The 14,695-nt window shown below is 40.3% G+C and overlaps 1 protein-coding gene across 1 annotated transcript in view; it reads right to left on the reverse strand.

The window, feature by feature from the left end:
• Positions 1 to 11,387, reverse strand: part of PRKG2 (protein kinase cGMP-dependent 2) — a 116,658-nt gene extending 105,271 nt beyond the window's left edge. The window contains exons 1-2 of the mRNA XM_003923946.4: positions 11,098 to 11,387; positions 232 to 705 (exon numbers count right to left, since the gene is read on the reverse strand). Coding sequence (XP_003923995.1) covers positions 232 to 692 — 461 coding nt within the window. The 5' untranslated portion in view covers positions 693 to 705; positions 11,098 to 11,387. The remainder of the gene's footprint in view (positions 1 to 231; positions 706 to 11,097) is intronic.
• Between the last annotated feature and the right edge of the window lie 3,308 nt (positions 11,388 to 14,695).

A 14,695-nucleotide genomic window follows, 5' to 3' on the forward strand; every position in this document is an offset into this window, starting at 1 on the left:
ACTGTCAGTAAACCAAGTTTCTCACAGAGAGAGATATATAGTGCAATTTCTGCTTTAAACTTCTGCCCAATGGGAGATTCTGTTACAAAACAAAATCATTTCAAAAACTCCTCTACCCCCAAAGCTGAAAGGGTTAATATGTTCTTTATCATTAAGAGGCTTAATAAATCTCACTCTCATATTTCACAATATTAAGACCATCTGAGTTTAAATGGTGCAGAAACTTCTTACCTGGAGTCCTTTCTGACTCTTGCTTTCTCAAAGGAAAATTCAGGGGGTTTGTTGAGGTCATAGGTCCGGGTTGTTGGCTCAGCAGACACGCCAGCCTTTGCTCCCCTCCTGCTATGGAGAGAGACCAATCCGGAGGTCTTCCGGTGGACCTCAAGAGGCACTTTATCTGGAGAAGCCTGAAGCGGGCTTCCTCCCTGCATATGCACCACATCCTGCAGCTTGTTCAGCTGGATGCACTTGTTCTGGAGCTCCTCTGTGAGCTCAGCAATGGCCACAGTCTGCTTCGACAGCTGCTCCCGCAGCTCCTTCAAGTGGTACTCCCGGTCCTGGATCTCAGCATCCTTCCTCCTCAACTCTCTCTCTAGCTCTGTCACCTTGTTCCGCAGAGCATCAGTGGTGAGGTTCCCAGAGTGTCCATCTGGGTGCTTGGAATGTTTAGGTTTCACGGAACCATTTCCCATTTTGCTCAGGGACCTGAGAAAGGGCACAGAATTGGTAAGTATCAAGTGGAGTTTCACTTTCCAGCAGTCCCCACCATTCCTCTCATTCCGATCTTGTTTCATAAATAGGAACACAGCAATCATCATTGTTTGAAAAGCAATAAATTTCCTCATGTTTCCAGAAGAGACGCTATCTATTGATTTCTTTTTTTCCTCTATGAAGAGGAGTTGGCATTTGTGTTCATTCTTACCTGTCCGTTTGAGAGCACAAGTATCACACCTAAGCATTTTGTACAAATGGCCTGAGTTACCTGCTGTTTTCTCAGGACAATCTCTCTGAACAGCTGTCAAAAGCATTACAACAAAACTGCGATTTGGATGTCAACATGGCAGAGATAAAACGCAAATGAGCAGCTAAAACAACAGAGGCATGGAAATGTCACAACTTTCACAGTTCCCCATGTGGCAACAGTAAGAAACCTTCCGCAGATTTAGAAAATTATACATCTGTATTTCTCAGAAGACGGAAGCAGAGTTGGTGATGCCTGATTAGCATTTTTCTCCTGCTATATGTATCTATTAAGTTTTGCATTTCTGATAACACTCACTGCTATAAACTTCTGAATGGTGGTCACCAACAAGAAGAAGAGTTTGAAGATTGTTCTACATCCTCTACTTTATGTCAAAAGCTGAGAATCTCCAAAATTTATGACCCATACTTCAAGGCTCTATTCTTTTCCTATTAAGAATATCCTCCTATACTGGTGTAACGTGGGAATTTATGAAAATTTCAAAAATTACAAAAATTAATATCCTGAGTTCAGGCCCCAAAGTAATCAAGAATCTAGTGAGTCTCAGGATGTGAGATGCAGATCAGGGGTTAAGAGAGTTGACTTAGTTGATTCAAAATTTGTTTTAGCCTAATAGCTATATATTTAACATTTATTTGAAATATAAATAACTATCACCACAGAGTCATGATCTCATTGATATTATTGCTTCAGTGAAGACTAAACTAGGTATTTAGGTTTACTGAGTCAATTCAATGAAAATAAAAAATAAATCATCTGCAAATAATAAGCACATATAAGCATAATCATAAAAGTAGAATTTGAATGAGTGAAGTTTGGCAAATACTGCTCTGATTAATTATTATAATGTTTAAAGACTTTTTAGATTACCTATTTAAACTTCATACTTTTGCACATGAAGTTTTTGCCAATTAATATTGTTTGGCTGTATCACCACCCAAATCTCACCTGAATCGTAGCTCCCATAAATCCCCACATGTCATGGGAGGGACCCAATGGGAGTTAATTGAATCATGGGGGAGGATCTTTCCCCATGCTGTTCTCATGATATTGAATAAATCTCACAAGATCTAATGATTTTATAAAGGGGAGTTTCCCTGCACATGCTGTCTTATCTGCTGCCACGCAAGACTTGCCTTTGCTCTTCCTTCATCTTCTGCAATAATTATGAGGCCTACCCAGGCATGTGGAACGGTGAGTCCATAAAACCTCTTTCCTTTATAAATTATCCAGTCTCAGGTATGTCTTTATTATAATAGCAGCATGAGAACAACTAATTCAACAGCCACAACCCAAAAAGCATTATAACACTTGTAAACTAAGCTTGAGTTATTTCTGATTATCTCAAGTCAGAAGAAATCAAACTTTGCAGTTTTATAAACCACACGCCTGCCCCTTTCTCTCTCTAAACTTCAAACTTAAATAGAAATGAAATACTTAGAGTTTTTCCCTAGTTCTACCAAAATTGTGACCTCTACAACAATAAAGGCACAGATGCAAAGATATAACACAGCTTCTAGCTTTCAAACAGATGCGACTAAATACCCAGTGCAAATTGCCTATGATGGATGGTACAAACAGAAAACAAATGTGTTTATAAAAGTAATCTTGAAACACCTAGATATTTCTCATAGAATTCAGGTTCCAAATAGTCATTAATAAACATTAACCTTTGGAGAATTGCCTTAATATGTTGCAGAGATTTGGCAGGTTTAACCTTTAAGTTTCTGTTGACTTAGCAGCATGTACTGATCTTACATATTATGAATACGTAAGAAGCATGAAGAGACTAGAATTTAAAGAAGTAGCCATGGACATATTTGTATCTCAAATAAGCAATTCAGAATATGTTAGATTGAAATCTGAGAATAAACCTGAATGAGATTATGAATTACAAGCATAAGAAAAGTACTCCAAAAATATCTTAAATTAATGTGTACATATATTTTTAACATGCATCAGTAAGCCATTTTCTAGACAGCCTTCTTGCTTCATGGACAAGTATTCTTAGTTCAGTAGAGAAATAAGGGAGATGGGATGATAGGAGGAAAATGATTTGCCTTATAAAGAAAAGAGCAAGAAGGATAACAGGGGGAGAAATGCCAGATATAGGTGACGCGGGGATGGAGGCAGCAAACCACATTGCCATGTAGGTATCTATGCAACAATCCTGTATGATCTGCACATGTACCCCAAAATCTAAAGTACAATTAAAAAAGAAAAAGAGCAAGCACAAAATCTTTCAAATCGAATATTAAACTAACAACTACTTCATTTTTGTTCATGGAAAAATTGTTTACTAAGACCTAAGTATCACATACTATGTCAAATGCATAACCCATCATGGATTTGCAGTCAAATTTGACACAGAAAACAGTTTTGGCATTACAAATATTAAAAGGTTTAGAATCCTTTTTGTTCTATGAATGGTATTCAAAAAAATCCTGTACCAATCCAATAATTTTACAAACCTGAAGCACAGTTAGGTAAAGGATGTTAAATTCTCCCAAAACACCAACTATCCTCTGGTTGCCTTGGAAGCTATGTAAATCTTTCAAGCTATTTAGAATTTCAAAGATGGGTGAAATGAGAGTAACCAACTGATCTTTGAAGTCACTAATTCAGGATACATAAGTAAGTTACTAAATGGCTCAATACTAGTCTGATTTCTTACTTAGTTCATCCATTTAAATATTGTTGCCCCTTGAAGCCAAGGTTTCAAGTCTCTGGCTTCATAAAACCTAATTAGGTTCACTCTGTTTCCTGTATCAGTGACAAAGATAAGCTATTTCTCAAATATGTATTGCTAGCCGCAAGGAGAATTGAACCATAGGATGTTGCTCCATCAATCTGGCAACTGCACGTTATTAAAATCATTCTTACAGTAAGAGGGCAGCACATGATGTAATAAGAAATGAGTTTGGAGATAAAGATCGGAATTTAACATGAGCAATAGAGTCAGGCCAATTAGGGTTATAAAACAATCTGCTCTTTCTCAACCTTCTATATAATCCTTAAAATCTTTGAGTCTTACTTACTTATCTATAAAAGCAAATATATTTATAGCCATCTCATAGGGTTACTATGATGATTACATTTGTAAAGTACTCCTACTCCATGCAATGCTCGGCAGGTAACAGACATGAAGTAGACAAGCAGCTCTTATTAGAGTATGTAACTAGAAACAGGCAATTAATATCTTGGTGTGAAGAAAACTCAGAGAGAATCATTTTTGGGTGGGACAGAAGTCTAGTAAACTGGACATCTTCCAACAAGAGTCTTTTGTTTTTTTTCTTAAGTGATAGGGTTTCACTCACGCCATGAGATGCAGTGGCTAGTGGTGCAATCACGATAACCTGAAACTCCTGGGCTCAAGTGATCCTCCTGCCTCAGCCTTCAGAGTAGCTAAGACTACACAGGCACTCCACCATGCTTGGCTGATTTTTAAAATTTTGTTGTTGATATGGGGTCTTGCACTATGTTGCTCAAACTGGTCTCGAAACCGTGGGTTCAACGGATCCTTCTGCCTCAGCCTGTCAAGTGTCAAAACGATGGACATTATTCCTTTTGGAGGTGGTGGCAGGGAGTAAGGGACTCTTACTTTGCCTGGATTATATCTTCCATTGAGAAAAGAAGTCATTTGGCAACAAACAGCCTGGAAAACAAAACCCCTACCAAAAGACAGAGACAAAAAATAATTATGAATAACATAGAGCCAGTTCATGACTACAAGGACTTAGTAATTGAAGCTCTGTAATTCCCTCCTGTAGCCCCTATTTATTTTCACACATTGCAGTGAAATCCTTAAAACACAAAGGCACACCTAATTATCTTTGAAGACAACAAAAAACTATAGCTCACTGTGGAAGCAATACTCTTCTGCAGTTAGGCATGGGAGACAGCAATCAAATCAGTAGTGGCATTTAGCTAGAGCAGAGGAAAGCTGAGACTACAAATTACTATATTAATGTAATCACCATTTAGGAAAAGCTGTCCACCGAGAGGTAATTAGAAGAGCCATAAGAAAACCAAAAGTCACTGTGAAGGTACTTGCAGGCGGATTAACACCTGGCAGTCAATCTGGGAGGAATTAAGCTTTGTTTTCTGTTTTTCCTCCAGCCTTATAGCAATTTGAAACCAGAATCTTGGCTGTGGTCTAGATAATATCTATTTCTCTCTCTACCCATCTGGAGTCTGTTATAAATATACACAGACAAACACATACATATATAGATGCGTGTGTATAGCTACATGTATATCCGTCAATATGGGAGATGGTATGGTGCCGGCTAAGGTTATGGAGCCAGAGTCTTAGTCGAAGCACTTTCATTTAGTGGTCTGTATGCCCTCAGATGAGATACTTGAGTGTCAATAATGGAAGAAAAAGAAAGAAACATTGATAGATAGACAAAATAATACTGCCTGTCATTTAGAGTTTTTAGAGGATTAAATGGGATAAACATGAAGAAAATTTAGCACAGGTATTACCATATAGTATTTGCTTAATAAATATTAAATATTACTATTATTATTACAGTTAACATTATTTATCCAACAGGACAATTTATCTTAAAAGAAAAACTTATTGATCAGAAAATATGTACTAAACCAACACAATATTGAAGGAGAACTGATACTATCCAACTTTAAGGCTTACTAATAAAATAACAGTAGTCAATATAGTGTTGTACTGGTGAAAGAATAGACAAGTAGATCAATGGGACAGAACAGAGATCCCAGAATTAGACCCAAACAATAGAGTCAACAAATCCAAAGATTAAAGAATACAAAAGAGAGCAAAGACAAATCAATGGAGTAAGGATAATCTTTTTTTAACAACTTATAGTGGAACAACTAGGCATTAATTAAAAAAAAAAAGTAAAATCTAAATATAGACCTTATAGCTTTCACAAAAGTTACCTTAAAATGGACCACAGCCCTAAATGTAAGACACAAAATTACGAAACTCCCAAAAGACATAGGAGAAATTCTAGGTGATCCTGAGTTTTGTGATCACTTTTTAGATAAAGACCAAAAAGCCTGATTCATACATAGAAAAAATTGATAATTTTGACTTGATTAAAATTTAAAACTTCTGTTCTGAATAAAAGAAGAGAATGACTGTTCTGAAAAAAAAAAGAAAAGAAGCCATATTGAGATAGCATACTTCTAAAATATATGTCTAATAAAGGAGGAATTCTGAACACTCAATAATAGGAAAACAACCCAACTGAAAAATGGGCACAAGATCTGAGCAGACACCTCACCAAAGAAGCCACACATTTGGTAAATAAGCATATAAAAAGATACTCAACATCATACTTCATTAGGGAATCTTAAATTTAAACAATAACGAGATTCCACTACACATCTTTTAGAATAACTACAGTCCAAAACACTGACAACACCAAATGCTGGTGTGAATAGGGAGCAACAGGAATGTTCATTCATTGCAGATGGGAATAAAAATGATATAGTTACATTCGAGGACAATTTGCCAGCTTCTTACAAAGCTAAATATATTCTTGCTCTACAATCCAGCAATCATACTTCTTGGTATCTACCCAACTGATATGAGACATATGTTTTCACTAAAACCTGCACATGAATGATTATGGCAGTTTTGTTTGTAATTCCCAAAACCTGGAAGCAACCAAGATGTCCTTCAGTAGGTAAATGGATAAAAAAGCTGTGTTACATCCATATAATAGAATATTATTCAATAATAAAAGTAATGTCAACCAATGAGAAGATATGAAGAAACTTTAAATGCATATTGCTAGGTGAAAGAAGCCAATCTGAAAATTCTATACATCATATGATTTCAACTGTATAGCATTCTGAAAAAGACAAAACTTGGAGACTGTAAAAAGATCAGTGGTTGCCAAGAGCTTGGGGAAAGACAGAAAGGAATATGTACGAAATAAATTTTTTTAGGGCAGTAAACTACTCAATATGATACTGTAATGATACATACATTTCATTATATACTTGTCAAAACCCATGGAATATACAAAAGGAATGAATCCTAATGTAAACTATGGACTTTAATAATAATGCATCAATAACAGTTCCATCACTTGTAACACATGTACCATACTGATGAAACATGTTAAGAGCAGGGGAAAGTCCTGTGAGATGGGTATATAGGAACTCTGCTTTTTACTCAATTTTTCAATAAACCTAAAATTTCTATAAAATAGTCTATTAGTTTAAGAAAAGAATATGTATTAAGAAATAAATTTAAGAAAGCTGATAGTACATTGAAGGGATGGCTAAAATATGTGATGGATGGAAGGAGAGTAATGAATAACAAAACTGAAAAAGTAAGATACTAGGAGGAGAGTAATGAATAAGAAAACTGAAAAAGTAAGATACTAGGCTGGGCGCAGTGGCTCACACCTATAATCCCAGCACTTCAGGAGGCTGAAGCAGGTGGATCACAATGTCAGGAGTTAGAGAGCAGCCTGACAAACATGGTGAAACCCCATCTCTACTAAAAATACAAAAAATTAGCCAGGCATGGTAGCACCTGCCTTGTAATCCCAGCTACTCAGGAGGCTGAGGGAGGAGAATCGCTTGAACCTGGGAGGCAGAGGTTTCAGTGAGCAGAGATAGTGCTGCTGCACTCCAGCCTGGGTGACAGAGCAAGACTTCGCCTCCAAAAAAAAAAAAAATATATCTGAAAAATTTCATAGGATATCTGAATTTTACAATACACTAAGTTTTCTCGTTATGTGGTCAGATTTGTCCTTTAGGAAAATAATACTCTCCTAAATAAGAAATGGAGTAAAAAGAGCTTAGAGGAAGTGAGACAAGGAAAGATACTATTGCACCAATCCAAATAGGAGGTGTTAATTTCAGGATTAAAGCTCAGAGTCCCAACACCATTTAACGACTTGAACTTCTTGACCTCGAGAAAAAAATGGACCATCTCCATGGCAGCCAGAGAGAAAAACACTGTCATAGGAGACTTAATAAAAGTTACAGCTATAAGTAACACTGCAATGTCCTTCCTGTCAATAAATCATGAAAAGCAGAACTGATTTTTTAATGATAATGGGCCGTTCAGTTTGAAATCGGAGGAGTGAATTATACAGACACTTATAGATAATATTCTAGGTGGATAGGAAACTGATACATTCAGTGTTACCATTAGCTTGTCTCCCTAAAGTTCCCTTAGAAAATAATTGAATATATAAATCCCTGATTCTTCTCCCTGAAGCAAACCGCACCGAGTTGTCCATGTGGGAATCAGCTCACTTTCACATCAATGACACAGTTAAAAGCATCTGTCTGTCTGACCATGCAACTGTTGACCTGAGGCTCAGTTTGGAATCTACTGCTTATTTTGTCTGTCTACAGCATCTTGGTTGGAAAAAATTTTTCTCTTGACAGGCAATCATATAAGCTTATTGTACCAAAGTTGCAGCTACTCTGGAGGTTGATTGTATCTTTGAAGTGTCCCTCTCTCCAGCAGAATGTTCGCAGTAATTTTGTGAATGCCACCTATCCTATATGTGACTGCCAAATTCAGCTATTTTGGGGGCTACATTAACAGATAAACAAGCAAACACAGAGAAAGGTAGGTCTGTAAGTCTAGGTCAGAAGATTATAGCTGACAGAATTTTTGAGTGGTGGCAAGAAGAAAGAGGATAAGGATTTGAAAGTTTACATTGTAGCAACTGAGTAAAAAGTGATGTCATTGACCAAAATGAGGAGCACATTTGAGGGACAGGACAGTGGGTTTAATTTTGGACATAGTCAGTTTAAAGCACCTGTGGAAAGTTTAAGATAGAGAAGTTTAGTGAGCAGTAAGAAATAAGGGATAAGAAAAGCTAAAGAAAAAGGAAAATTGAAAACACTCAGAAGTTGTTGATATATAGAGGCTGAATTTGAAGACATGGATGCAAGTGCCCAGGATATTGATGATGAGGAGAGGAAGAGGGTCTAGGTCTATATGAGGTTGGAAAGAAAACTGTAAGATATGGTACGAAGCTACTGCTTTGATTAAAGTGAGAAAGGATGTGAAGAGATCAATATGAAAAGAAGAGGATAAGTGGGAGGAACACTGCAGGGTAGCATCTCTAATGTAGTAATTAAGTGGATGTGCATGGGAGGGCAATCAAAATTATTTCAATGTTTTGATCTTAGGAAGCTTGAAGAAAAGTAGTACTACCTACATTTCATTCATTCAGTCATTCAAAAAGAACACATAGGGCACTGTATATGGGCTAGGCACTGACACTGAGAGAAGTCAGGAGAATGAGCATGCTTTGTAAAGACAGTAATGAGTCTGGATTTACATTTATTAATCTTGAGATACTTGTGGCTCATCATGATGCAAATGTCTAGCAGGTAGAAGCAAAAAAGAAAAGTCAGGGGAAGAGACTTCTCCACAGAAATAAGACTTGAAGTCCCATTTGTAGATGAGATCACTAAGGGAAATAAGAAAGAAATGTCTTTACTGCTACCTATGAACATAAAGGTAATATCTGTGGACATTCTCTGAGAGAGAGGAGGAGGAGAAGCAAACAACAAAGAAGGAGAAGGAATTGAGTGTACCAGTAAGAGATTTAGGAGAAGCATCAGAGAGGCCATGCAGATAAGATCTTTAAGAGGTGAGCAAGCTGTGCCTCACATCCCACAGGCTTGTCACAGCAAATGAGATCAGAGGGAAAAGTACTTAATCTAACTTGTCAAAGAGTGGGGATAGACACCCAATTACAAAGGACCACAAAAAGAGCTGGCGCTAAGAGTAGGGCCTGCAAGATGGCATCATGGTTCATGCGAGGGATTTTTAAAATAATGAAAACTTGAGAGTGTCTGTAGCTCCAGGATAATGAAGCACAGGAGATAGGAAAAATGAAAATATTGGAGAAGAAGAAATAACTGACAGGAAAAATAGCCTAGAGGAAGCGAGACAATAAGGGATCACAGGACTCGGGCAACAGGCGGGCAACATATGCCTTCACTGTGAGGTGAATTCTTATTACCCTCACTTGTAATGACTTCATAGAACTGAAGTTAAGGATTTCATGTGCAAGAGAAAGATCCCTGGGTATCATCTTTTCAGGTCGTTTATTCTTAGTTACACCATGTTCCGACAGAGAGGATGCGCCCTAATTCTCCAAAGAGAATTCTCTACCATACTAGCTCATACCCTCCTGTGCAAAACTGAACAGGAGTACTGAAAACAGCTACTGTATGTTATGTGGGATGATCGCCTTCTCCATGAATTAAATAGAAACTTGCAAAGAAAAGAGACAATTTCTAAGAAACTGTAAGTATGGGGGTGTGGTGGGTGGAGGCAGGTGTATGTTGCTCTCCTCCTTTAAAAAAAAAAAGAGAGAGAGAGAGAGAGAGAGAGAAAGAAAGAAACAGACCACCGGAACTTGGGAAACAAGATGAAGATCAGGAAACCAAGATATTCGTCCCAGTGTCATCCTTTTCTACCTACTCATTCTCCATGCACTGTTTCTACTGTCAGCTCTGGCCTCAACTGCTTTTGTGCTTGCACCGTAGTTCTCAAAACTGAACCCATTTCTTTTTCTCTCATTCCCAAAGTGCTTGCTCTTGTTTCTTCATCACCAAGAAATATAAATATGGGAAAGCGCCTTACGGTGCCGAGAGTGACAAAAGGACATCCACACAAGTTTACCAGGACTCCTAGAAGTCCTTGCCTGAGTACTGTCCCCTAGCAACTACTCTGAGCTCCACGAGCAAAGCCGGGAGCGCACGCCCTGACAGCATCGCCAAGCCCCTAGCTAGGAGCAAATTAGGAGCAACAGCCTCCACCGCCGCTCCTCGCTAAAGCCTGGAGAACACTGAGGACTCCCCACTGGGCTGAGCCCCTCCCGCCCTCAGCAGAGCCTCTGAACACTAGTAGCCTTTCCCTGTCTCCAGGGGTTCACGAAACGCTGCCGCACCGAGCGAATGCAACGCGTGCACACGTCCACACTCGAACAGCACAAGCAAGAGACCGGCTGGGTGTGGAACAGAGGCGCGCATCCCGCAACGCAAGCACAGCATGCACATGCTCACATCCCGACCCCGTCCCTCCACGCGCGCCCTGAACACCCCGGCGCCCAAACTCCCCAGCCCGCGAACCTCACCAGACAGATAGCCGGGTAACTTTCCAGGTGCGCAGCTTGTCACCTCGGCGCGGCCGCCCCTGCGTCTCGGCGTCCTCTCCCACGCCGCCCTCCCCAGCCGCTGCGGCGCCCGAGCCCCGCGCAGGTCAGCTCAGCCAGCCCCGCCGTGCGCACGGTGCGCAGCGCGGGCCCGGGGCTGCAGGCGCAGAGGCTCCGGCTACGTGCGAGCCGGGGGCGCGGGCGAGCGCGATGCGGGCAGGAGCTGCGGCGGCGTCGGCACTGCCGCCTGTCTCCGCGGCGGGGGCCGGTGCAGAGGCGACACGCAGGAAGGGAGGGAAGAGAGGAGGGAAGGAGGAGGGAGGGGGTCAGCCGGGGCTACTGCGTGGAGAGTAGGCGCCGGCTTCCCTAAAGGTGGGGTCACCCGCGCCCGCACCCACACTAGCCCGAACCTTTACTCCCGACACCGCCGCAGTCAGCACTTTATACCCTATACCCTCCAGAGTGAGGCAACATTAGTAGGGCGATAACATCGTGGTTGTAGGCGTTTTTTGTTCGTGTTATTATTGCTATTTCAAGTGTGTGGGACGAGGAAAGAGGAAAGTTCAGAGGTGTTCGTTTTTTCCTTCCCCTCCCTTTCCTCCATCCTTCCAGTCTGTGTTCACTGCAGACTCTGACCACTTCGGCTTCCCTCCCAGAGCTCAAACAGGCGCACGTACCCTGGACAAGCCCTCCTCTATCACACCACTGCCCTTCTACAAAGACATGTGACCCCGAAGCAGCTCGGCGACGCGCCCCTCCCGGACTCCAGGACCATAACTTACATCTAGTTCACGTGATGCTGGGGGCAGGGGTTGAATCGAGTTTCGAGGGACTGAAATTATACCTTCTGAATCTGCAGGTCTTTGGGCAGGGAGCTTTCTTGAGCACCCAAGCAGATAATATTCTCCCGTCGCCTTTTGAGTACATTTTTTTTTCCTGAAGGGTGCATTATAATTTTCTAAATATATATGTACACCCCACCGCATTATTTGCTGTGCTCTGGAGTTGTGAGATCTCCGTGTGGCTTTTTCCTTTCCTCCTGCCCCCAGAGGAATTTCAATAGCAAATCTACTGAGGACAAGGGCAGTTTCTGTGTTGAGAGATGGAGAGTACAGTGAGGGTCTATTCTTCACTGTGCATCTAGAGAATGTTAGAACCAACTCTCTTGGGTTTTTAAACCACATGGTGGCAGTGGGGCTCATGTAACATTTGTATACACTGTTACATACATAAACTTATATAAAAAATGAGGCTCGTGTGAAATATGTTGAATGAGGCCATTAAGTTTCAGAGGAGGAGGAATATAGTCCTGCTTGTTTTTGTGCTAACCGGAGGAAAATAAGCAAAAGTACACAAAGTACTGCTTCATGAAGTTATCCCAGAATCTGTACGTTTTATACAGACCGAAAAAAAAAAAAAGAGGAGAAAGGAGTGAGGAAGAATTCCACAAGAAAAGAGAAAATCAGTCATTGTATGTCACTGTAATCATGGGCTTTTAAGTTGATGAGCTGAATTTTTATAAAGAATTTAACGACAAAAAGGAGAAAAACAAATTTTCAAAGTCTTTAAAGGAAACATTTTTTTAGATTCAGGGGTACAAGTGCAGTTGCATTACACAGACATAACACATAATGGTGACGTCTGGGCTTTTAGCACACCTATCATCTGAATAATGTGTGCTGTACTCAATAAGTTGTATTTCCTACCTTATCCACCTCCACCCTTCCACCTATTGGTGTCCCCAATGTCTATTATTCCATTCTGGGTGTTCATACCTACCCATTGTTTAGCTCCCACTAATAAGAGATTGTGCAGTTTTTGACTTTGTTTCTGAGTCATTTCACTTAGGATAATGGCCTCTATTCCCATCCATGTTGTTGCAAAAGATATGATTTCATTCTTTTTGTGACTGGGTAGTATTCCATAGTGTGTGTGCATGTGTATATATACACACACATATCTATATATACATATGTATACATATATACATATATAGTGTACCCCTGAATCTGAATTTTTTTTTTAATTTTTCGGGTGATAGGTACACATTGTGTGCGTGTGTCTGTGTGTGTGTGTGTGTACCACCACAGTATGTATACTACCACATTTATAAATCCAGTCACCCCTTAATGGACAAGGAGGTTGACTCCATGACTTTGCTATTGTGAATAGTGCTGCAAAGTCCTTATGTCTCATTTAGTCCCGGGCTTTTTTCAACAATGGGTTGCTAATTAATGGATCATAAAATTGAGGTATTGGGTCAAAGCCAGCATTTTAAAAATGATACAGAATAGAATAAAAAATAGCAGAGTCTATGTGCACACTGGGTCAACTGGGTCATACGTACTTTCTTACTGTTCATTGAAGTAAAATCTTGAAAGCTGGGAATGCAATGCAGGCTGCTGCCCACGATCACTCAGCTAGGAAGAGTTTGAGGAGAAACTGAAGTTCCTTCCTAGCAATCCTGTGCTCTGTCAACTCTACTATGCTCAGCAAGGAAAAGGAGGAAGAGAAAGAAAGTGACCACTTTTCAAGCCTTTTAATCAGGCTTTCAACAAATGTGCTTTCAGCAGCTCCTGCATATTAGGCCCAGTGCTAAATGCTGGGAATTCAATGGTGAACATAATTAACTTGTGATCTCCGAACTTAAGAGTGTACAATCCAGTGAGAGAAACAGACATTAAAGAAGTAAACACAAAAGTAAGCATGTATGGGAGAAATACTGTTAAGAAAAATGAGAGGAAAAAATATGGGGTTATAATTTAGATGCGAGAGGCTGCAATTAATAATTAACCTAATTTGGAATGTCTTAAATGATAAGGAAACTTACTGTTTCACAAGGCAAGAAGTCCCAAGGTCAGGAGGCTCTAATTGGTGAATCCAGGGAGACAGTTGTGTCCAGGAAGGCCCTGAGCTGTTCCCGTTATTCCCCCTCCCAATCCCAAGTGTGGCAGCTTTGTCCCTGGGACTGTACCACCCATGGCCCTAGGATGACTGGAAGAGCTCATTATTATGGTCAATCCCAACAGTGCCCAAAGGTCTCAGAGAGTCTCTTTTCCAGAGCCAGGAAATAATTCTTGGAAGCTTCTAGGAGACTTCTCACCCGGCATTAGTCCATACTGAGCATGTTCCCACCCCAAAATGCTGGAGGTGGAGTGGGGAATCACTGTTCCCCGGCTCTTAGGCTCTGCGGGATTGGTTCCTAGCTTTTCCAGATAGCGTTCTTTGAGAAGTGCATACCCAAATAAAAAGGAGAGGATTACAATGGAGGCTGGATAGGCAATCTAGAGTCTGCTACAGGGACTCAGGGATATTGTCTCTTGGAAAAAAAGTGGGGGACATTTCACTTAAGGTGAATAAGAGTGAGACAAGGAGTGGGGAGGAAGCAGTTTCAGGCTGTATTCTGACCTGTGGTGTCGGACTCTGTGTCATGTGTTAAAGGCTTCCATGTAATTTCTCATTTACTCTATTGACCTGTGGAGGTAAGCACACCCTAGGAAGGAAGCTCAGAGGGTTAAATAACTTTGATCTCATTCACAGAGCTAATAAGTTGCAGAGCCAATTTTTGTAACTCCAGACC

This window comes from Saimiri boliviensis, chromosome 3 (assembly GCF_048565385.1).
Source record: "Saimiri boliviensis isolate mSaiBol1 chromosome 3, mSaiBol1.pri, whole genome shotgun sequence".
In the NCBI taxonomy this organism is placed as follows: domain Eukaryota; kingdom Metazoa; phylum Chordata; class Mammalia; order Primates; family Cebidae; genus Saimiri; species Saimiri boliviensis.